This window comes from Lynx canadensis, chromosome C2 (assembly GCF_007474595.2).
Source record: "Lynx canadensis isolate LIC74 chromosome C2, mLynCan4.pri.v2, whole genome shotgun sequence".
In the NCBI taxonomy this organism is placed as follows: domain Eukaryota; kingdom Metazoa; phylum Chordata; class Mammalia; order Carnivora; family Felidae; genus Lynx; species Lynx canadensis.
This window is the reverse complement of record NC_044311.2, coordinates 10,669,039-10,693,110: the sequence shown is the minus strand read 5'-3', so window position 1 is coordinate 10,693,110 and position 24,072 is coordinate 10,669,039. Positions and strand designations below refer to the sequence as shown.

The 24,072-nt window shown below is 46.4% G+C and overlaps 1 protein-coding gene across 2 annotated transcripts in view; it reads left to right on the top strand.

The window, feature by feature from the left end:
- CMTM8 (CKLF like MARVEL transmembrane domain containing 8) overlaps positions 1-24,072 on the top strand; it is a 106,097-nt gene that overhangs the window by 57,277 nt on the left and 24,748 nt on the right. Inside the window, exons 1-2 of one of the 2 annotated variants that reach the window (XM_030330110.1) lie at positions 9,563-9,663; positions 12,333-12,458. The exons of the other annotated variant lie outside the window; for it this stretch is intronic. Coding sequence (XP_030185970.1) covers positions 12,405-12,458 — 54 coding nt within the window. The 5' untranslated portion in view covers positions 9,563-9,663; positions 12,333-12,404. Of the gene's footprint in view, positions 1-9,562; positions 9,664-12,332; positions 12,459-24,072 lie in introns of those variants that run through there. 2 annotated transcript variants of the gene reach the window in all.

The window sequence follows — 24,072 nt, the reverse complement described above, 5'->3', positions numbered from 1 at the left end:
CACCGCTGTCGTGCCCCGCAAGCTGTTCCCGCCTCTGTCTTCTTCCGTCTGTTCGCCCAGAAGCATTTCTATTCTTTTAGCTGGCTGGCATTTTTCACTTAAAATATCTGCCTCTTAGAAGGGAGATATGTTTGACATCTGGGCTACAAGCTTAGCACAGTCCTGGCTTTTCCAGGTTTCTCATTGTGTGTGTGTGTGTGTGTGTGTGTGTGTGTGTGTGTGTGTGTGTGTGTTCGTTCGTTTCCTATTGATTCTATAACAAATTATGACAGACTTAGTGGCGTAAAGCAACACGGATTTATTCTCTTACAGTTCTGGAGGTCAGAAGTCCAAAATCAGTCTCACTGGGCTAACACCGAAGTGTTGGTGGGGCTGGTTCCTTCTGGTTCCTCAAAGGGAGAATCCCTGTGCTTGGCCCATGGCTTCTTCCTCCATCTTTACAGCCATTTCCAGATCTCTCTCTGACTCGGACTCCCCTGCCTCTGTTTTTCACTTGTAGGGACCCTTATGGACCGTTGAGCCCATCTAATAATCCAGGATAACCTCCCTGTCCCAGAATTATTAACTTAATTATGCCCACTGCATAAGGTGACAGCCACAGGTCCTGGGGACTAGGATGTGGACATCTCTAGGAAGCCATTATTCTTTCTATCACAATGTCATTCCTTCTCCCGCTTTGCCCTCTTCACTCGGTCTTTTAAAGCAGCGGTTGTCAAAGTACCATGCATCCATGAGTCACACGTAAGTTGTTAAACGTAGCTTCTTGAGCACCCCCCACCATGCACCCAGAGATCCTGACCCAGAAGTTCTGGGATGGAGCCCAGGCACTTGCATTTTTTTTTTAATGTTTATTTTTGAGACAGAGAGAGACAGAGCATGAACAGGGGAGGGTCAGAGAGAGGGAGACACAGAATCCGAAACAGGCTCCAGGCTCTGAGCTGTCAGCACAGAGCCCGACGTGGGGCTCGAACTCACGGACCGCGAGATCATGACCTGAGCCGAAGTCGGCCGCTTAACCGACTGAGCCACCCAGGCGCCCCTAGGCACTTGCATTTTTAACAAACTCACCGAGAGATTTGGGTGCTGGTAGTCTAAGCATCACTTTTTAAAAGGAAGACCACTCAGCCTCAGAGATGCTCCCAAAGCTAGTTCCTGTAGAAGGTTCTACATGATTTATTTCTCATCTTGGAGGCTGGTGCAGCTACAGTAGCAGCCAACCCAGAAAAGTAAAGCATTAATGCTTTGTTCTGCATCAGCAGAACCAGGGATGCGGAAAAAGGGGAGCAGTGGACTCAAGAAAATGGCACCTTTGTTATTCTATGGTTGTGCCGGGGTGAGAGGAAACACTGTGTATGGGGATGCCTGGGGAAGAAGGGGATGAGGGGGAGCATGTTGGGAGCACCTGATCCACAGTCACTCTGTTAGGAGTTGAGGGATGGTTAGGACGTGTCTGAGAGGAGCCAACCCTTCACGGGCTGAGGGTGTGAAGTCAGATCTGGCTCAGGGGGAACATGGGTAAGAGGAGTAAGGCAGGATTTTTTTTTTTTTTTTTTTTTTTTTTAGTTTTTATCTACTTAGAGAACATGAGTGGGGAGGGACAGAGAGAGAGGGAGAGAGAGAATCCCAAGCAGGCTCTGTGCTGACAGCACGGAGCCTGACGTGGGCCTCGATCTCTGTGAACTGTAGAGATCATGACCTGAGCCGAAATCAAGAGTCGGGCGCCTAACTGACTGAGCCACCCAGGCGCCCAAGGACTTTTTTTCCTAATATGTCCATTTTCTTTCTTTCCGTTATCAGTAAGGAGGGAGAATTTTCTGGGGTGGGTCCAACTGAGGCATCGCCGATAGAGACATTGACAGCCTTTTACAGAGACCTTGAATTGTGTGTTCTCGTGAATGTAGCCTGACACTTTAGTAAGTGCTGGAAATCCCCATCGCAGCTCTCCTCTCCGGTTTCTCTGTTCGTGCTTCCTGACTTTTGAGTGCCGCTGTGAGTCTTTGGGGTCAGTCGTTCAGTGGTAAACTGAGTGCTGAGGGAAACACAGAGGTAGCTAAAGCACATTCCTTGTTTTCAAAACTTCACATTGCAGGGAAGAAGAGAAGTGGACAGTGACCACGAAACACACGGCAGGGTGAGGATAGTGATGGAACAGAGGTGTACCTGTCCAGGTGCTCCCAAGAGGACTCTCCACAGCGGGATCCCTGGCATGTTAGGTTTTAAATGAAAGGCATTCCATGGCCAACTAAGTTTGGAAAAGGCCAGGTTAGACAAGGTCAGTTTTATTACCGTGAGCCCCTTTGGAGCCTTCAGTGTGCTACATCTCCAAGGGTTGGCTAGAATCCACCTTTCCCAAACGAATCTAACCATAAACCCTGTTTTCATGGAGTACCTTTAAGAACATACTTCAAAACATGACTTCAGGAGCAGGTGGCATATTTTTTGGTGGCTTGTGGTATTATTCCTAAATTATCTGGAATTGATAACCTATACTCGATTCCTTTTAGGAAAGCCAAATGGCGCTCTCTCTCTCTCTCTCTTTTTAATCCTGACATTCCTTGAAATAACTAGACATCCTCTGGAAAGTTAACAAAAGGAAATCGCTGAAATCTAAAGCTTCTATGATTCTACCTCTTTATTTGCTCAGGTCCATCGACTAGTTAAGCAGTTTTGATAACGTTTTGGTCACTGTCTTTGAAAAAAAAATTCCTCCGAGATTAACTCAGACTTTTCCAGATGCCCAGTGTTTACATGTTGGGTCTCAAGACTTGACAGATGGGCAGCTTTTTCAGAGCAACTTAGAAGACGGTTAACAGAAGGCATGACAAGAATGTGACCTTTATTGTGAGAAGGTTTGTGGCTAAATGTGTAAGACCTTATGGAGATGTTGAATCATTTGTCGATCGCTACACTACCCGAATATGAAATGAGAGCTGAATATAAAAGTGCTTCCTTGCTGGCTCTAGGGTTCTTTTTTCCAAGACAGCAGTGTATCAAGACTCAAATGTAGAAAAGGGAATGATGTTTGGGGATGAGGTGGGAAGGCAAGTGGAATGATTTGAGTTGAAAGCTAAATTTTTCGGTAAAGTTTTTTAGAAACCAATGGGTTATATGGCAAGAGAACTCCTCAGAGCTAACTTTCTTTTCTTTCTTTCTTTTTTTTTCCCCCTAAGTCATAGAATATATGGACTGATGTGATTTTTTTTTAATGTGAATCATTTTCCATTTATAAATATTTCAGGGCACGGCACTCAGATCAAATCCCTGACTGACTGTGAGCCCAGATTTGGAGGTCTCTTTGCCAATATGGTAGATGTTTTCCTGTGATAAGAAAACGCTTTTGTGTTTAATTTATCCCTAACAGTGTAGGACAAGCCAGTGTTTGAAGATTGAATCCCAAACTTATATATTACTGTAAGAGACCTGAATATTGGGAAGTGGCTTGGGACCTAAATTTGCAAATTTTCTGAGTCTCTAGGGGGTTGTGCACAGAAAAGCCACAGAGGGAGGGGGGTGAAGTGCATCTGACATCAGCTTGTCACTCCCAAGCTGTGTGATCTGGGACAGTTACTCATGTGCAGACTTCTTTCCTCGTCTCAGTTGAGGTTGGTAATAGAATTGACCTCAAGGCCATGTAATGATTAAGCTTAGAGCATTGCCTGGCCTTCAGGGGCTGCTTAGTAAATGTTAATTTATTTTTTATGCAAGTACTTAAAACACGGATTAAGCAGTAAGTGTGGACAATTGTGATGACTTTTCCAAAGTAAATTCTTCATGTCCGACTTGGTCCGTCTTCCTTGAATACTGCCGTCGAGGAGGAGGCAAGCGATGGTCATAACTCTGTCCAGGGTTTATTTTTACATTCACCTATTATTGGTGGTAAAGCAAACAGAAGTAAATGAAAGTCTAACCTTTATGAACAGCCATTTAACAATAGCCATCACCAGGATTAAATGCAAATATTCTTTGACTCAGTAGTCCCACTTCTGTATACATTTGCCCACAGCACACCCGAACACCTACAAAATGGTATCTGTACGAGGTGATTCTTGGCAGCTGCAAAAGGTGCACCAACAGGGAAGTTATCAGAGACACTGTGTACTCTGGAAGAGTATGTAGCAGTTGATTGAGAAATAAGGATGCATTCTAAGATCTTGGAACACATCTCCAAAATGCATTAAGTCAGGACAGCAAGGGGTGGGGAGTAGGGGAGCTAAGTATAATTTTGGAAAGGTACCCAGGAAACTGATAACAGTGCTTGCCTCAAGGGGTTAGGGAGGGAAAGGTGTAGCAAGAGAGGGACCCCAAAGGGGATTGGTGATAGACTTCCCACTGTCTGATTTCTTACGCTTTTCAGTGTCTGAGCCATGTCAGTATAATTACCAGTTCGAAGAATTTAATCAGGAAGAATTTCAACCCCAGTCTTCCTCCTTTGATATCAAGGGGTCTGCAGCCAACAGTTGCCCTGTTGGTGGTGCCAAGACCCTGGGAACTTCTCTCTGCATCTAGGAATATGTGGTTTTATTTTTACTTCTTTACAGGAAGTTTCAAACTGAGCATAATAAACTCCCACGTGGCCACTGCCCAGTTTCAGTAATTGCTAATTTATAGTGAATGTTGTTTCATCTCTATTCCTACCTGCTCTTCCTCCAGGAGGATTTTGAAGGGAATCCTAGATGACATCTCATTTCATCTGTAAATATTTTAGTCTGGAGCTCTAAAAGATAGGAATTTTCTTTCACTATTTTTTAAATATTACGTTTTAAAGTAGAATTTTTTTTAATTAAAAAAATTTTTTTTAATTTTTATTTATTTTCTGAGAGAGAGAGAGAGAGAGAGAGAGAACGTGAGTGGGGGAGGGGTAGAGAGGGGGAGACACAGAATCGGAAGTAGGCTCCAGGCTCTGAGCTGTCAGCACAGAGCCCGACACGGGGCTTGAACCCACAAACTGTGAGGTCACGACCTGAGCCGAAGTCAGATGCTTAACCGACTGAGCCACCCAGGTGCCTCTTTATTTTTTTTATTTTAGAGAGAGAGTGCACATGTGTGAGTGGGGGAGAGGGACGGAGGGGGGGTGGGGGAGGAGAGGGGGGGAGGGAGAGAATCTTAAGCAGATTCCACAGCCCGAGTGAAGCCCGATGCAGGGCTGGATCCCACACCATGGGATCATGACATGAGCCAAGATCGAGAGTCAGACACCCAAATGACCGAGTCACCCAGGCGCCCCATGCTGGATTATTTTTTGAAATATTAGTCCTCAGCCCATGCTTTTAAAGGTTTTATCACTTCATCACCTTGCTTTGCAGATGCTCTTTGGAGAGTGACTTTCAGCATTTACTACATGTTAAGCTTGTCCTTCTCAGTTGACCAGTCCAATGGCTTTCATCCTGTGAACGTGTGGTTAACAATATTACCACTGGCACCAGCAATTCCAGTTTTCCACTTCCCACCCACTTTAAAAGCCTAATAAGGCTAAGAGGCCACAAAATATTCAGATATTTGTGCAAACTTGCTCTGCTGTGAAAGTAGGCATGACAGACAGAGCTGTCAAAACCACCCTAGAAAAAAAACAACCCTTGGTGGAAATATTGGTTTGTCAGCTGACGTCAGGATGCTTAACATTAAAGGCCTTTGGGGTTGCAATCAGTAATGTGCCAAAATTGAACTTGAAAGTTGAGGCCCATGTGTATTTCCTCATACAGTCCTGTTCTGCTCTGAGCAGCTGTGTAGGAGAGGGAGTATCTGGAAAAACTTCCGCTCCTTCTGACTAGAGATCCTGTATGTCTGTTATCTAAACATCTAAACTGCCCCCTGCCGGGCCACACCCTCAGATCCTCAGCAGGCTTCCCTTGTACATCCGAAATAGGACTAGATTTAAGAGAAACGAAGAGGGGCGCCTGGGTGGTTCGGTCGGTTAAGCGTCTGACTTCGTCTCAGGTCATGATCTTGCAGTCCGTGGGTTCGAGCCCCATGTCGGGCCCTGTGCTGACAGCTCAGAGCTTGGAGCCTGCTTCAGATTCTGTGTCTCCCTCTCTCTCTCTGCCCCTCTCCTGCTCAGGCTCTGTTTCTCTCTCTCTCTCTCTCTCTCTCTCTCTCTCTCTCTGTCTCTCTCAAAAATAAATAAAAGTTAAAAAAAAAGAGAGAGAGAGAGATGAAGATATATGGTAACATACAAATTTGTACGTGAGGGTTTATAGCAGCATTATTCACAAGAGCCAAAAAAGGGAAGCCACCCAAGTGTTCATCAGCTGACGAATAGACAAAATGTAGTGTATCATACAGTGGAATGTTATCCAGACGTTGAAATACATGCCACTGATTCCTGCCACAACATTGCTGAATGTTGGCAGCATTATGCTAAGTGAAGGAAGCCAGACACAAAGGGCTGTGTGACGTATGATGCCACTTCCATGATCAAGTGCCCAGCAGAGGCAGATCTGTAGCGATAGATGAGTGGTTGCTTAGGGCAGCGGATGGCAGTGGCCGCGGAATGAAGAGTGGCTGCGGATGGGGAAGGGGTTTCTTCAGTGTGCTGAAAATGTTCCCCAGTTGTGGTGATGGCTGTACAATTCTAAGGCACTAAAACCCATTCAGTCGTACCCTTTAAATGGGTGAATTTTATGATGTGTAAATTACATCTCAACAAAGCTGTTATTAAAAAAAAAAATAGGGGCGCCTGGGTGGCTCAGTCGGCTGAGCGTCCGACTTCGGCTCAGGTCACGATCTCACTGTCTGTGAGTTCGAGCCCCGCGTCGGGCTCTGTGCTGACAGCTCAGAGCCTGGAGCCTGTTTCAGATTCTGTGTCTCCCTCTCTCTCTGACCCTCCCCCATTCATGTTCTGTCTCTCTCTGTCTCAAAAATAAATAAACGTTAAAAAAAATTAAAACAAATAAAATAAAATAAAAAAATTAAAAAAAATAGAATTGGATTAACTTACATTTCTTCAAGACGTACCTGATTCCCTTCCTTGGCATTTGTCTTTGTTTTTTCCTGGAGTCAGGGTGTGGTGCAGGCCCGGGGTGGAGGTGAGGGGGTGTGTGTGGTAGTTAAGATGAGGGAGGAAGGAGATGTTGTTTCCTTTCACCTTTGAAACTCTGTGTAAACTTAGTTTCTGTCCCCCCAAAAAATCACCTGGAAAACAGTAGTGACTTTCTTTGACTCCATCATCTTATTTTACTTCCAGTTCTTCATTTGGGGTAACTTCCTTCCTTCTCTACCCACCCCCACCCCTGCCAAACTTACTATTTTTTTTTTAAGTTTATTTATTTTGAGAGAGAGAGAGCGCGCGCATGAGCAGGGTAGGAACAGGCGGGGGGAGAGAGAGGCTCTGTGCTGTTAGTGCAGAGACTGATGCGGGGCTCGAACTCATGAACCATGAGATCGTGATCTGAGCCGAAATCAAGACTTTGATACTTAACTGTCTGAGCCACCCAGGCGCCTCTCCCAACCCCCGCCAAAATTATTTTAAAGCATCTTTGTGCTTCTTGGGCAACAATGGCTTTCCTTTTCTGGAGGTTTCATGCATTGGAAATTGCTTTGGGCTTCAAAAACCAGCACTGGTATCTGCTAAGGACAGGCCCTTTTACTTATATGGCCCAGCCGGAAGACAGAGTATAAAAATGCACATGTCAGAGGTGTAGTTTCCTGTTAGAGAAAGAGCCACCCAACATTGTTTCCCAGGAAAACGTGGCACTATTTAAACAATATCGCAGACCTCAGTGAGACTCGGGTCAGACATCGGCCCGTCCACTTGAAAATCTGCTGAGAACAAAAGACCAGAGTGGGAAGAGGGAGAAAAACAGACAGCTAGCAAAAGCGTGCGTGTGCAATGTGAGTGTGCATGAGCGTGGACTGATGAAGGGGTGAAGGCCCCTCTCAGGAGCGTCGGGAGGAAGGAGAGGCAAGTCCTGACTTCTTCCCTGAAATGCTCCGGTGAGGAGGAATGTGCCTTCCTGGGTAGGGAGCCCCACCGCATTATCCCAAACCTGGTTTGCTATGAAGGGAAACTGTAATCTGCTAGATCAGGAGTCGGCAAACTACAGCCTGGGGGCCAAATCTGGCCTGCTGCCTGTTTTCAGAAGTTCTTGTTCAAACACAACCATGCCCATTTGTTTACACGTTGGCTGCTTTCAGGCCTCAACCACGGACATGAGTTATTGTAACCGTCTGTCCTGCAAAGCCTAAAATATTCACTATCTGGCCCCTTGCAGAATAAGTTTGCTGACCTCAGTGCTAAATGATGCACTTCTCTTCCTGTGGGGAGAAAGCTTTTATTCAAGGTACCTGGAACTTGAGCCTAATATGTATTTGAGAGAAAAAAACCTACAGGTGCCAGAGCTATTCAGCTAGCGGTTCAAGAACCCAAGTTAGCATGCAATCCGATTTAGACTATTCCAACATTACGTACTAACTCTGTATTAATCAGATGGCTTCTTGTGTTTTTCTGCTTGGAGTGGTCAGGAAGGCAATTATTTGGTCATCTTTCAAATATTCTTTAGTAGTGTGTGCATCACTTATTGGGAGCATTTGGAGTCAGTGAGGAGCTGGCATGAAAATAATTTAAATTTTGCTTGGCACCAAGTTTAGTATTTTCCCTGTAAGAGTTTTAACCTCCTCATAGATACGTAAGTCGCTTCTTGGCTGCCCCCTCCCTCTTTTTGAGAGAGAGAGAGAGACAGACAGGCAGAATTTCAACAGGCTCCACACTGTCAGCACAGAGCCTGATGCAGGGCTCACAAACCCTGAGGTCATGACCTGAGCCAAAGTCAGACATTTAACCAACTGAGCCACTCAACTGGCTGGGCCACTTTTAATGCTGTCCTGGTCATGAACACCTGTTGAGTTCTTTGCTCACAGAGTTTCTAAGAATTATCAGCCCTTCTCTTTACATATCATGGCAGCAGCAATAGCCACGTTCACTCATGGTGATATTTCACCCTCCACACCTGGCCCAGCCAGGCCACTGTTGTGTGCTTGAGGGGCAGGCACCTGACCCAAACTGGGTCACTCAGAGTGTTCTCTAAGAACTGAAACTGGAGACTGAGTTGCTGTAGTCTCTCCCTAAGAGGCTAGAGCCCTGACATTGACCACATGGGCGACATTTTCCTTCCACGTGGCTGGGATGCAAAGAAATCCAGAGACAGAAGCGGCAGAGGGGACGTCTTGTGTTCCCCACAGCATCTTGGTAGATCTTGGTTCCTGCTTCTCCAAAGTAGATGTTTGGGGGGCTGGGCAGGGTTAGACCTCACGGCGAGCTTCATGGGGCTCTTACCAAAGACATTGACCCAGGTGCCAGCCCTTTCCTACAGAAGCAAGGAGGCAGTGAGGCCCGGCATAATAGTTATCAAGTGGCCCAGGGATGTTCAAGCCAAGAGAAATTCAGATGGTCTGGCTGGAAGACTGTGGGGGGAACCCCCTGGGGTGCACATCTGGCAGCTGCAGAGCTCCTGAGGCCAGCATGGCGCTTGGGGAGGGGGGTGGGTAGCAAAAGGGACAGCCGGCGGCTGTCATGGGCCTCCTCTGGTAGCTTTCCACTGGTCACTTGTCTGTCAGGCCGCCTGTCCCCAGTTTGCTTCCTGGAGATGCGTTCATGGATTTCCTGGACTCAGCTGCAGTGATGAAACAACCATTTCCACGTTTTCCCCGGATTCTCCATCTCTGTCTCAGGTAGTTTGTTTTCTCGCTGCATAAAACGTATTTATAAGTTAATGTCAACGTGGCCAGACTTTGACTCTCAAACTTGGTAACGTTTGCCCACAATGTAGGTCTGTGACTTTTATTCCTAATAGTGCTTGCACATAAATAGTTCCCTGTTGTTCCTGAACCAGAGACCGAGTCATCCTGCCCTTGTCGCCTAGAGACTGAGAGCTTTGCGACAAGAGCCCCTTTTGCACTCGAGCTTGTCCGGAATGGTGTCTGTTACTCAAGGAGTCTGGACAGCTAGAGCCCTTTCTGGTTTTTTGAGCGTAACTCAGAAGTGGCCAAAGATCTTATAAGTGAGTATGGCCTTTTGATATCAGAAGATCAGGTGCAAATCCTCCGCCTGTTGTTGGCTTTGGGCAAATTGCCAACTTTGCCTCTATTTCTCCATTTTTAAAACGTGGACAAAATTGCCAACATTGTCAAGCTGTTGTAGCGATTGGCGGTGATCCTTAGGAATCCTTTTGTTCGTGACATGGACTCAGGGAGTGCTAGCTGTTTCTTTTTTTCTCCTCTACAACATGATGCAGGCCAAGGCCAAAGCTGACCAGCTCTGCTAGTTACTGACATCCCTGCAAAAACTTTGGTGGATGCAGCCACGAGTGGCCTTGAATCTGGAATGTGAATTTTGGGGATTTTTGGCAAACTTTGACTTGGATATGTCAGCCCCATGTTGCTCCCCTTCATTTCTATGTTGTTTACAATGATCAGGCTTTTAATTTTTCACCAGTGGTTTGCAGTATAACCTATTGCACCATTAAGAATGATCAAAATGTGTCGTGGAGCCTGGGTGGCACAGCCAGCATCCGACTCTTGATCTCAGCTCAGATCTTGATCTCAGGGCTGTGAGTTCAAGCCCCATGTTGGGCTCTGTGCTGGGCATGAGACCTACTGAAAACAGTAATAACAATAAAAAAAACCAATAAAGTAAGGTGTCGGGAGTCTGGTTGTGAAGCTGTTTGCTTATAACATAAAACTGTTTTATATATATATATATTTATATTTATATATATATAAACAATATATTATTATATATATAATATCCTATTTGTTAACATTTTCTGCCTCCAGTGGACAAGCCACAGTTTACGTAGCCCTCTCAGGCTTACTGGCTTGTTTTGGTGTGGCCTTCTCTACATGGAACTGTGCCTCCCGCTTCTCTAAGACAGGTGAAGAAGGTAGCAGTCTCATTTTCCTCAGTTAGGGAATTATTACTGTTAAACTCATCTAAGGCAAAGGGGACTGGGGTCTCCCGCATCATCTCGCCCAGGAGGGAGTTTAGTGAACTGTTTAAAACGTCAGCTCCGCTGGCACTGGCACCTTATTCTGGTTTTAATGGGAGCACTGACCTATGACCACCCCCGGGGATACTTACACACCTATTTAAATTGTGGAATAGACCAAGGGGTGTTTAGGTATAACTAGTTGCAGGAGGAAAAAGAGGTTCCAATAATAATGCAGTGTTACTGGCAACCTTTAAAAAGCCCCCATGATCAGCTGTCCTTCAGAGAAAAGTCCGTGCTAAGCCATGGATAATATGCTTGCTCCTACGGTAGTGGAAGGAGCTTGTCTATTTTTGAACACTCAGCAGAAGAGAAATGTCACAGTAGGTATCTAAATTCGCGAGTCTTGTTTGTATAAGCCTGTGTTTATTACATTTTTTCAACCAAAATATCCCAAACCTCTGAGAGTAAAGCTCATTCTCTCAGGGATCTGAGGATGAAGCTACCCGGGTAAAATTTGGGGGAGGGAGTTTTGTATTTGATATTTTTAATTCCTGTGAGCTTTTTCCTCCGCGATATTTCTGGCTTTGATTTTCAATTTCTGTCTTCGTCCATTTAGGCTGCTATAACAGAATACCATAGACCGATTGTTTATAAACAACAGAAATTTCCCTCTCACAGTTCTGAAGGCTGCGAAGTCCAATACGAAGGCTGATTGGATGTCTAATGGGGACCTACTTCCTGGTTCATATTTGGCCATCTTTGTCGGCTTCCTAGGCTCTCTTTTATAAGGACGCTAATCCTGTTCATGAGGGTGGAGCCTAATCACCTTCCACAGGCCCCACCTCCAAACACCATCACACTGGGGATTGGGTGTGAACATAGGAATTTCAGAGGCGCACAGACATCAGGTCTGTAGCAGGTGCTGAGTAGGGGTTTATCTGTGATAGTACCTCTTCCCCACCTCAGCCCCAAAGCTTCGCATAAAACCGATGCTAAGGTAACATGGCTTCCTGTACTCCCAATGCACTGCCAGGTCCTTCCCAAAGATTAGTTGTGTGCTGTATGCTATTCCTCCTCATCCCTCAGTAGTCTCAGGAAAAGTCCCAAAGGACCAGCGGCCAACTGTAAAATACTGCATTGAGCGTTTGAACCCACCAAGCGGAGGAGTATCACTCTCCCAGGAGGATGGCATCACCAGGGTGGAGGCTCTTAGGGGGACCCATGAAATAAGCCAGCTTGGGACATCAGGCTTAGAACCCTCTCCCAAGAACGCACGTCTGCTGCCAAGATGCAAAGGCAGCCGGGAGAAGTGTAGAGGCCAGCCTGGCTGAGCTCCCGATGTGCTGCTATCTGCCCATCCGCCGGCCTTCTAGGCAACATGGCATTGAAACAAATCCTTCTGTTGACTAGCCCACCCTCAGTCACGTGACCTTCTCCCATTGCCAAAGGAAATTTTGAAGATATGCCAACTCCGAAACGCTGATGCCAGAAATACCTGTTTCCAAAAAACGCCGTTGGTTCCATCATGCCTGCCTGGTGAGTAAATTCTGAACTCCTTAGCCCGCCATTCCAAGGGTGGCCCAGCCGCCCTCTCCCTCCACAACTCCTACTGCCATCCCAAGCATTGCCAACCCTCTGGCCTTTTGCCCACATCCTTAAAGCATGTAGATGCCAAGTCCCAGCCTCACCCCTGCCTGGAGAGCAGCTACACCCGTTGAGGTCCTGGCCTTCCTGATGCCCTTAATCCTCTCTGAGCACCCGAGTTATTTATTGCTGCCCCTGAAGGAATCATTCAGCATCTCATGACATGATTGCACTTCTCTGGTCCTTACCATTGGCCTTGCTGCAGCAGGGTTTTCTGTTTGCTTTATCTCCCTGGCCACACTGAATGATCTCTCTTGTACGCACTGGCCGTGTGCAGTGCCTGTCTCTTTGGTTGTCCTGGTGTCCAGTAACCTTTGTGACCTCCATTCAGTTGCTGGAAGAATGAGAAATGGAGTTTTACACACAGGTGCTATAAATAGATGCAATCCAGGAAAGTTTGAGTTTACGTGGAAACTAAATTAGAAAGTGATTATTCTCCCAAACAGGATGTTGTGCATCCTCTTGTGAATAAGCTTTTTAAATAAATTTTGATTTACAGTAACCTGATAACATCTTCCAGAAAAAAAAGCTCTTAAAATATTGGGGCTCACCTGTATTTAAAACATAGCTGTTGGTGGGGCACCGGGGTGGCTCCGTTGGTTGAGCCTGTGACATCGGCTCAGGTCATGATCTCATGGTTCGTGGATTTGAGCCCCACGACAGGCTCTGTGCTGACAGCTCAGAGCCTGCAGCCTGCTTCAGATTCTAGGTCTCCCTCTCTCTGCCCTGCCCCACCCGTGCTCTGTCTCTGTCTCTTAAAAATGAATAAATGTTAAAAAAAAAAAATTAAAACATAGCCATTGGTGCATAGGAGGGGATGCCAGGGTGGCTCAGTCAGTTAAGCATCCAACTCTTGACTGCAGCCCAGATCTCGATCTCAGGGTTGTGAATTCAAGCCCCTCATTGGACTATGCTCTGGGCATGGAGCCTACTTAAAAATAAATACAAACAAACAAACAAACAAACAAATAGATAAGTATTAGGAGGAAAACGTTGACGACCCTGCTATTTAAAAAGAAACTCTTGGGGTGCCTGGGTGGTGCAGTCGGTTAAGCATCCGACTTCGGCTCAGGTCATGATCTCACGGCTTATGGGTTCAAGCCCTGCATCATGCTCTGTGCTGACAGCTCAGAACCTGGAGCCTGCTTCAGATTCTGTGTCTCCCTCTCTCTGCCCCTCACCTGCTTGTGTGCACTCTCTCCCTCTCTCTCTCAAATATAACTAAACACTAAAAAAACAAAATGCAAAGAAACTCTTACAACTCAATAATAAAAAGACAACCCAGCTACAGAATGAGAAAAGGGCCTGAATAGATGTCTGTCCAAAGATAAACAAATGGCCAATAAGCACATGAAAGGATGTTCGGAGTCGTTAGCCATCAGGAAATATAGATCAAAACCATGGTGAGATACCATTTCCTTCCCACTAAGATGCCTAGAATCAAAAACACAATGAGTGTTGGCAAGGATGTCCCTGCAGAGAAATTAGAAGCTTCACCTTACTGCCGGTAGGAACGTAAAGTGGTGCAGGCACTTTGGGAAACAGTCTTTCGTTACCTCAAAAGGTTAACTATGGAGTCATATGACCCAGCAGTTCCACCCCTAGGAAAGTGCCTAAGGGAATCGAAAACCTATATCCACATAAAACATGTACACACAAATATTTACAGCAGCATTATTCGTAATAGCCAAATGGGGAAACAACCGAAATGTCCATCAGCTGTCTGACAGCTAGATAAACGAAATGCGGCATGTCCATACGGTGGGACGTTTTTCATGAATAAAAAGGAGTGAAGTACTGATACTTGCTGCAACATGGAAGAAGGTCCAGAACAGGCAAATTGATGGAGGCGGACAGCAGATGGTTGCCTAGGACTGGGGGGCTGGGATGGAGTGTGGTTGAGGGGAAATGGGGAGCGACCGCCAGTGGGTACAGGATTTCTTTTTAGGAGGATGAAAATGATCTAAAATTGATTGTGGTGATATTTACACAACTCTGTGAATATACTATAGTCCATTGAATTGTACATTTTTGTGTTTTATGTTATATGAATTATAGCTCAAAGCTGTTATTTTAAAAAAACTGAAAAAAAGAGAGTATATTCTCTACCAGACCAGATTGTCAGTTCAGTACAAACACAAAATAGGCATTTTTAGATAAGGGACTTTATTAGGAAGCTGCCAAGAGTAGCTTCCAGTAGCAGCCTGAATGCTGAACGTTTCGACTTACCTGATTATAAGGATGAGGTGAGGAAATGCTTAAAATGCAGATGCCCAGGCCTTCTTCAGAAATGCCCCTTTAGGGGCACCTGGGTGGCTCAGTCATTTAAGCGTCTGACTTCAGTTCAGGTCATGATCTTACAGCTCGTGAGTTTGAGCTGACAGCTCAGAGCCTGGAGCCTGCTTCATATTCTCTCTCTCTCTCTCTCTCTCTCTCTCTCTCTCTCTGCCCCTCCCCCACTATGCTTTGTCTCTCTCTCTCAAAAATAAACAAACATTAAAAAAAAAAGAAAGAAAGAAATGCCTCTTAAGCAATCTGGGGTATACCCAGGGATCTGCATTTCTAACAAGTGCCCATAGTATCTCCCAACAAGTTACTGTACCAGGCATAGTTCCCGAGAGCTTTACAAATGCCAGCCCTTACTTTTCATGACCCTAAATATTATGCTTATAATGTTCTGTATTGGAAACATTCTTAAGCATTTGAAGCACCTTTACCAGAGTGTTAGGGTTCGTTTTCTCTGACTCATAAAAGAGCATGAATGATTTTTGCTTTCTTAATGTTTTTCTAGATTGTCCAAGTTTTCTACCATAATTATGCTGCTCATCTAATTAAAAACAAAGTTCTCGGGGTACCGGGGTGGCTCAGTCGGGTGAGCATCTGACTCTTGATTTCAGCTCAGGTCATGATCCCAGGGTCATGGGATCAAGCCCCATGTCAGGCTCCACACTGAGCCTGCTTGAGATTCTCTCTCCCTCTGCCCCTCTCCCTGTTCATTCTCTCTCTCCTCTTGCACTTTCTCTAAGATAGATAGATAGATAGATAGATAGATAGATAGATAGATAGATACAAACAAAGTTATCAAACTTGTATAGATAGTTGGAATGCACATGCTGAATGTGACAAATGACTACCTTGAGAAACCCTGATTAAATAATTGGGACTCACTGCGAGTCTGAGTCCCAGCAGAGAGGAGCCAGGCCAGTATGTCATCAGGACAGTGTTGAAGCCAAAAGACCCAGTTGTCTGAGATGCTGTATGAGCCATCGTTCCCTTTCCGGTTGGTGGCTCTTTTGGCTTCTGGAAGCAGAGCTGAGGCTTGTCTGAACTTCCAAATGCTGGCTAGAGAATGAAGCGCAGGGCAAGTGTGCTTTCTCACCTGGGGCTAGTGTCTGCGTGCTGGGGGACAGTGCCTCAGTCAAGTATCACACTGCCCTTCACCTTGAGAATTGGGTAATTCCGACCGTCTTGGTGAGTCCCTCCTCAGCCCTTGACTAGCTTCTTGTTGGCAGTCCCTACTGAGACTGTGTGAGCCACGGGAGATAGAATTTGGTTGTCTCTAGTTGCCTCTGGAAGGTAATGTGCAGGTGAACCATTTGTCTGAGTGTGAAAAACTGCTGACTTGTTTTAGAAATTCATTAGCTGCCAAGGGGAATTTTATTTTTAAGGAGGTTGTCTTACTTTGATTTTTTTGATTGCCTGAAGGTTTTGGTTTTTCACTCTGGGAGTGAAGTTTGAATTGGAGACTCCCAGGCAAAATTGCCAAAATGATCCCATTGCGTTTTTCTTAGTTATGAAATAGCAGAGTTGGCACATGAGGTGTTTTTGAAGGGCATCTGGAGGGTTCCATTCTGAACTACTAAATTGTATATACAGTGCCGAAGCCTCTCCTAGCCCTTTGTAGGTAGAAATTGCATTTTTTATATGGCAGGTCAAAAAGATTGAAGTGTGGAATGTATTGAAACTGCCTGGGCAATCTTCAGCAATATGACAAATCGGCCTCCTTCTCCATGAAGATTCTTTTCTATTATGGTAATAGGTGAACCTTTAGTCAATGAATATTGGAACCCATGAATACATACAGGTATTTCTGTGCTGTAAGGGTATGAGATTCTTGCCATCGAGAAAGCGACACCTAATTGGCGCTTTCAAAGGATCAACAAAAGTGACAAACCCTTAGCTAGGCTAAGAAAAAAAGAGAAAAGACTCAAAGAAAACAATCAGAAATGAAAGGGGAGACATTAACACTGACGTCACAAAAATGAAAAGGATCCTCAAGAGACTACCAGGACAATGATATGTCTATGCGTTCTGGGATAATCTAGAAAGGGATGTATTTCGAGAAACATGCAGCCTTCCAAGACTGAATCGTGAGGATTTTAAAAATCCAGACAGACCTATGATTAGCGAGATTAAATCAATGATCAAAAACCTCCCCAGAAAGATAAAGCCCAGGGCCAAATGGCTTAGCTGGAGAATTCTACCTCACATTCGAAGAGGAATTACTCCAATCCCCCGGGAGCCCCTGGCAATTGTGGAAGGGAGGGCTGCGTCTGTCCTTAAGTGTCCGCCCGCTCGAAGTAGGGCTCTGGTAAGTTGTGCGTCTCCCATAGGAAGCAGACTGGCTTGCCTGGGGGAGAGGCTCTATGAAGATGTGGAGGTCAGACTCCCTCTGAGCCACAACTTGACATTCCTAAACTTGTTTCTAGGGGCCAGATGGTTACCTTTCTCCGTATCTGCTGCTTGACTTAACTGCCCATGGCCATTGGACCCCACTGGGCCTCGTGCATCTGCTGCTATTGGGGCGAAGGCTAACTGGGTAGCAAAGGTGTGTTGACGATTACCCAATTCCGGTGTTTCCTGGACAGACCATCATGCTTTAGGGCCTCCTAAATTGTCTTCTGTTTGAAACAAAAAGGCCTGATAGTCCGGACACCACAGAATTAAGAAGAGTGGACACAACAAAGGATTATAGATTCCAAAGAGGCAAGCGTGTCTGCTAGGGCCCCTTCGGCTCCGTGGAAGCAGGGAGGCCTGCAGTCCAGGAGACCAGAACTCTCACTCGAAGGTGAAGCATCTTCTGTCCTGCCCTCAGAGCCGGTTAATATGCGGGGGTGAGTAGACCCCAGAGAAGAGCAGCCCAGACAGACAGCTAGAGAGCCTCCTGCCCAGAGTACAGTGGTCCTCCACATGAGGGCTCGGCTCTTCACACCCTGCATCTTTGGTGGAGGGAAGCATTTCAGAGCCCTCCCTGTTTGATTTTTATTTCAGTTCTTTTGAGATCGACATTAAAGAGTGGCCGTGTGACTTCTGGTATTATACTGTTTACCACTGTGTCAGAACCTTTTGGTCTGATCTCCTCCTTCCCTGGTGCCTAAAGGTAGGACAGAGGTGGAGATGTCCCAGGGAGAAACAGGTTCACCCTGTGAGCCGTGCCTGCAGGGCGCCTGTGATGAAGTGCGGTCAACACAAATCAAGGCTTGCACGCGTAAGATTTCTCCTTGACCGCCAGCGGAGCCGTGGACCTGTGGGCAGTGCTGGGAGGTTCTGTAGCAGAAAGCAGTCCTCGGACCTGGCTTTGAGCCATGGCTCTACCAGCTTTGTAGAATGTGGTTTTGGACATGGCCGTTCACTGCTCTGAGCCCAGAGCCTGGACGGGGATTATGATTATCTACGTCGTGCGGCTGTTGTGTGGCTTGAGTGGGAGGAGAGTGTGTAACTGGTAATACTTTAGGTCAGTGTGGTGCTCAGAGGCAAGACGTTAGTGTTGTTATAAGATCGAGTGTCTCCCACTGACAAGTGGCAGACGCTGTTTTACAGCATCCCATCCCCTCCCATCCTATTGCTTTTTTCCTATCAACCTTTCATCTCTCTTCTGTTCCTTAAGAGATATCCTTTGGCCTCTGCCTCCTTACCTTTTATACCCCCACACGTCACTAAAACAGAAGGGATCCAGCCTTCACATAAATTTGCTGAAAGAAACAAGTTGGGCCGGGAGCCATGTTGGCATCTGACGGCAAAGGGTTCCATCCATCCAGGCCGCAGGGAAGGAGAGGCCTTGAATTATTGCCACTTCCCCATCCGTCTGCTCCTGGGTGCCATCACCACACAGCTTGCTCTGGTTCCTTGAGCTATTTGGGTAGGACTGGCTGCTGCATTGCTTATTGGTGACCCAGGACCACCGACCAAATGCTTTTCACTGACTCAAGAGAATCCTGAGGTTCCGGGTGTTCTTTATAGACCCGAAGATTGTTGATCGGGTCAGTGCCATCCGAGATTCCTCTTGGGTCCCTGGGGCATGGGGCTTCAGGTGGAAGGGAGGGATGGAAGGTGAGGCTTCTCAAACATGAGCGGCAGGGGGACTTGTGAAAACCCGTTGCTGGGCCCCTTCCCCACGAAGGCTGATTCAGCAGAGCGGGGTGGGCCTGAGTGTTGGCGTTTCTGGCAAGCTCCTGGGGATGTTGATCCTGCTGCTCTGGGACCACACACTTGGTGAAGAAGCAAGGCTGGAGGGCAGAGGTTGGCAAATGATAGCCTGGCAGCCAAATCCAGCCTGCTGCCTGTTTTATAAATACAGTTTTAGTGGTACGCAGTTACTCCCATCCATTTGCATAATGTCTGTGGCCGCTTTCGTGCTACAGTGGCAGAATTGAGTAGTTGTGACAGAGACCATATGGCCCGAAAAGCCAAAAGTGTTTGCTATGTGGTCCTTTACAGAAAAAGCCCACCAACTCCTGCTCCAGTCGTTCCTCTGCACCCTGATCCTGGTTCTAATTATGGGCACAGACCCCTACCCCCCACCTTCTTTCACTAGCTAGGTGTGCTAGGACCCTTACTGTCAAATTGCCAGCTATGCTGAGCATTAGGTCATGTTTCCTGGGAGAAAAAACATGAGACCAGTAGTCACTGCTGTTCGCCTAGATCTTTGCAGATCACAAAACACCTTGAAACCCTGAGCAGCCTAGCTAGTGCTGTACCCGTCTTATGGGGTTACAAACCGAGCCCGGAGGTGAAATGGCCTACCTCTCCTCTCACAGCAAGTTCGTGACAAACTTAGGTCTTCTGTCCATTCTACCTACTACACTGCCTCTTGTGTATGAGCCCAAATTGGCCGAAACTTGGCGTATTAGTCATCTATTACCATGTAGCAAATCACCCCCAAACTTAGCTTCAAAGAACAGTAAACATTTATTATCGCTCACAGTTTCTGTAGGTCAGGAGTCCGAGATCACCTTGGCCAGGTGGTTGTGGCTCAGGTGTTTTCCTGAGGCTCAGTCAGATGTCATCTGGGGCTGCGGTCATTGAAGGCTTGACTGAGCCTGGAGAATCCACTTCCAAGATGGCTCACTCACCTGGCTGGCAAGGACCTGCTGGCTGCTGATGGGTGGCCTCTGTTCCTCTCCATGTAGACCTCTCTGTAAGACTGCTTAAATGTCCTCACAACGTGACTGCTAACCAACTGACTTCCCCGGAGCACGATATCGAGACAGCAGCAGGTAGGCTTTATGACTTAGCCTCCCAAGTCACATAGCATCATGTCTGCCATACTTTGTTCACCAGAAACAATTCACTACATTCAAGAGGATCCTACATTTGAGAGGCGTGTCAAGGAATCTGTGGACATATTTTAAAGCCAGCCCTGTGTGCAAATTTGCATTCTATTTCCTTCTGGGAATATTGGGGCCCCGAGGTATTGTCTCAGGGCAGATCTAGTTGATCATAGACTGAAGTCCTAAGCAAAAGCAAGGTTAAGTCACAAATTCTTAGCAACACCTAGGCCTGAAGCTTTGTTTTGCTCTGGAGCACCCAGGAGTTTCCTACAATCGTATTTGAGGAGGGGTCAAGGAGGGCCAGAGAGAGACACCCACTCTCATGGCGTATATGGAAAGTAGGACGAAAACCACATGGGTGAAACCCCAGGTGATTTGATATGCTCCTCCCATGTGCTGGCCTCCCCACTCCCACTGGAGAACTGGGTTTCTTATCCCATTCTTCCCGTTTCCACATTGGGAAAGAAGAGGCCCAAAGAGGCCAAGCTTCTTATTGGGGGAATCAGCAGCATCTGAGGCCCCTTGGTTTCGCTGGTCGATACTCCCCATAGTCCCTCCTATAGAATATTAAATACACTGCAGTAAAAATCTCATAGGGGTACACAAAGAAGGCCATGAGCTTGTGGGATTAAATTTGTCCTTCCAAGTCTTTCTCTTAATTAATCCTTATCTCATTTGGCTGGCTACATTTCTTGTCAGATCTGTTTCTAGGCAATGTCTGGTTCAAGGGAGTGAATACCAGACCAAGTTTATTCTTCCACATCCTGCCACCTCTGTGGAATGCGCTTTAAGTGTAGGAACTCATCCAGACAGATGGTAAACTCTGCTGTCTCTCCATGGAACAGGTATCAGAGGGCCTTAATCTTTCATAAGCAGTGTTTGGCCACCCTCTAGTGGATAAGTGGAGAAGGTCACATGCTTACTGAACAGAAGAGCTACATTATAATCCTGAAGGGGCGTGGAGATGACTGACGTAAAGATCCCCTTTTTTTTTTTTTAATGTCTTTATTTTTGAGACAGAGAGACAGAGCATGAGCAGGGGAGGGGCAGAGAGAGAGGGAGACACAGAATCCAAAGCAGGCTCCAGGCTCCGAGCTGTCAGCCCAGAGCCTGACGCGGGGCTCGAACTCACAGACTGTGAGATCATGACCTGAGCTGAAGTCGGACGCTTAACCGACTGAGCCACCCAGGCGCCCCGTAAAGATCCCTTTGACTGTATAAAGAAAATACTCGGCAGGTGCAGGCAGCAATCAGCCTGAGGATGATGCAATTCTTTGAGGTGCAGGGAAAGGGTACATGCTTTTATCCTATCACCTCCTCTGGCTCAAGGGATTAATAACCTGGTTTGTTTGAATCAATGCAGGAACCAAAAATATTAAGTACATGTATATAGGTGCATGTGTGTGTGTTTCCTGGGCAGACAGTATGTGTGCTGGTCAACAGGAGTGGCTAAATTTTTTCTGTAAAAGGCCAGATAGCGAAGACTTTAGGTTTTGCAGCCGAAGGCCACATATAGTACTCTGCCACTGTAGCATGAAAACAACCATAGATAATATGTAGATTAATGAGCATGGCTGTGTTCAAGGGCTTTATATACAGGCAGCGGGCTGCATGTGGCCATAGGCCATGGTCGAAACACCCTGGTGAAGGAGAGTTGAACTGAATTGTGTTTGTCTCACACTGGACAGTACGTTCCTTGGGACAACAACAGCGTGCCTTGCCCACCTTTGGACCCTGAGCACCCGGCACTGTGTCTGACCCAAGATGGCTCTCATGTCAACCTCTGTAATGTATCAACTTTCTTCCTGGATTTCTTGGAATTCATTGAGTGAAAAGCATACTCTCTGCATTGGGTGTTTACACCATCAGAGAAAATAGGATAGGGGCGCCTGGGTGGTGCAGTCGGTTAAGCGTCCTACTTCAGCCAGGTCACGATCTCGCGGTCCGTGAGTTCGAGCCCCGCGTCAGACTCTGGGCTGATGGCTCAGAGCCTGCAGCCTGTTTCTGATTCTGTGTCTCCCTCTCTCTCTGCCCCTCCCCCGTTCATGCTCTGTCTCTCTCTGTCCCAAAAATAAATAAACGTTGAAAAAAAAAAAAAAGAAAATAGGATTAGCTGCTATCCCTATTTTCTTTCTACTTGTCCCTGTTTTGTTTTTTTTTTTAAGGCTTTTTAAATTTATTTTTGAGAGAGAGCACACAACGGGGGAGGGGCAGAGAGAGAAGGGGACAGAGGATCCAAAGCAGGCTCCACCCTGACAGCAGGGAGTCCAATGCTCAACTGACTGGGCCACCCAGGTGCCCCTCTGCTTCTCCCTATTTAAAATGAACCAATGTGTCGAAAAAAAAAAAAAAATTAAAAAAAAAAAAAAACGATCTCGCGGTCCGTGAGTTCGAGCCCCGCGTCGGGCTCTGGGCCGATGGCTCAGAGCCTGGAGCCTGTTTCCGATTCTGTGTCTCCCTCTCTCTCTGCCCCTCCCCCGTTCATGCTCTGTCTCTCTCTGTCCCAAAAATAAATAAACGTTGAAAAAAAAAATAAAAAAAAAATGAACCAATGTGTCATCTGAGAGACTAATAGATAAAAAGTTTCCATGCCACCCTCAAGATGGCACCCCCTAGTGGCCCAGCCTTAGTGGACAGCTGCTGGGAATCTTGTTTGCAGAACCAGGGATGGGTTTGTATCAAGGCATCTGCTCATTTTACCAGAACCTATTTCTGCCCAGAGACTTGAACCTGGGGGTGGGGGGGTGGCAGTGGAGCTGGCTGGTGACATTCTAGGTAATGCTGCATCCCTAACACAGAAAGAGCACAGCCTAAGAGCCAGCTTCTCTGTCTCCAACACCAGCCTTTTTAGCCCTGCATGTGGCTATTTCTCCTGGGCAGGTTTGTGGTTGGCCAAACCACTCTGTTTCTGTTATCACTCATGGTAGTAGTTGTCCTTTATAGAGTATATTGTCTCATCATGAATATACATGTTATCCCTATACTGCAGATGAAGAAACTGAGACACAGATAAGTTCAGTGATTTGGGCATGATACTGTTATTGTATAGCAAAATATTTAAAAGTTTGGACTGTTAGTTAACACACTGTGCCTCAGTTTCCCCATAAAATGATAAAATGGTTGTGAGAAGCTATTTTAGTTATCATGTGGGTTAAATGAGGGAAGGCACGAGAAGCACTTCCTTACTCCATAATAGATACTACGCTATTGCTGTTACCTGGAGCTTGGGCATATAGTAGGTGCTCAATAAATCCTGGGTAACTAAATTAATTTGTCTCGTCACACAGCTGGTAAGACTTCAAAGCCTGACTCTTTCTGCCAAATCATATGGCCATGGCATCGTATCATTTAACCAAACAGGAGCAGAGGACACGATAATGGTGACATTGAAGGTGTCCACACTGGGCAGAGAGGACAGAGCTTGAGGGTCAAATACCCCCAGTCCACTCAGCCTGCCATCGTGTTGGTATTATTGCTTACAGGAGAGCCCTCAAGCTCAAGCCACACATCCAGGGAGCTGGAAATAGATACGACTCCTTGGCTCCATGCAAGTGTAAAGATTTTGAACTACAGAGAAAGGCTGCTCTTTACCTAAGAAAGGAAGAGGGGAGGTACTCCTGAGTCTTTGTAAACCTGCCGATGATACTGGCATAATAGTAACAACAGACACGGCACCTAGCATTGTTGTGCGTGTGTTACTTAACTGTGTGGTCTTCCTACATCCTGCAAGGAAAGTCTCTATATCCCTGTGTCGATTTTACAGATAAGGAAACTGAGGCTCTGGTCAGTAATTTGCCCAGCAGCAGGGAGTGGAAGGCAGGCAGGCTGACTCCAGAGTGTGTGATTTCCTCACCAGGCATACTCTGCCTCTCAGTCTGAATTTCCATGAGTGGTAGCGTCACTCCAGACAGCGAGTGGGGAAGGAGAAGGAAGAAATCAAGACCTTACAGTACAAA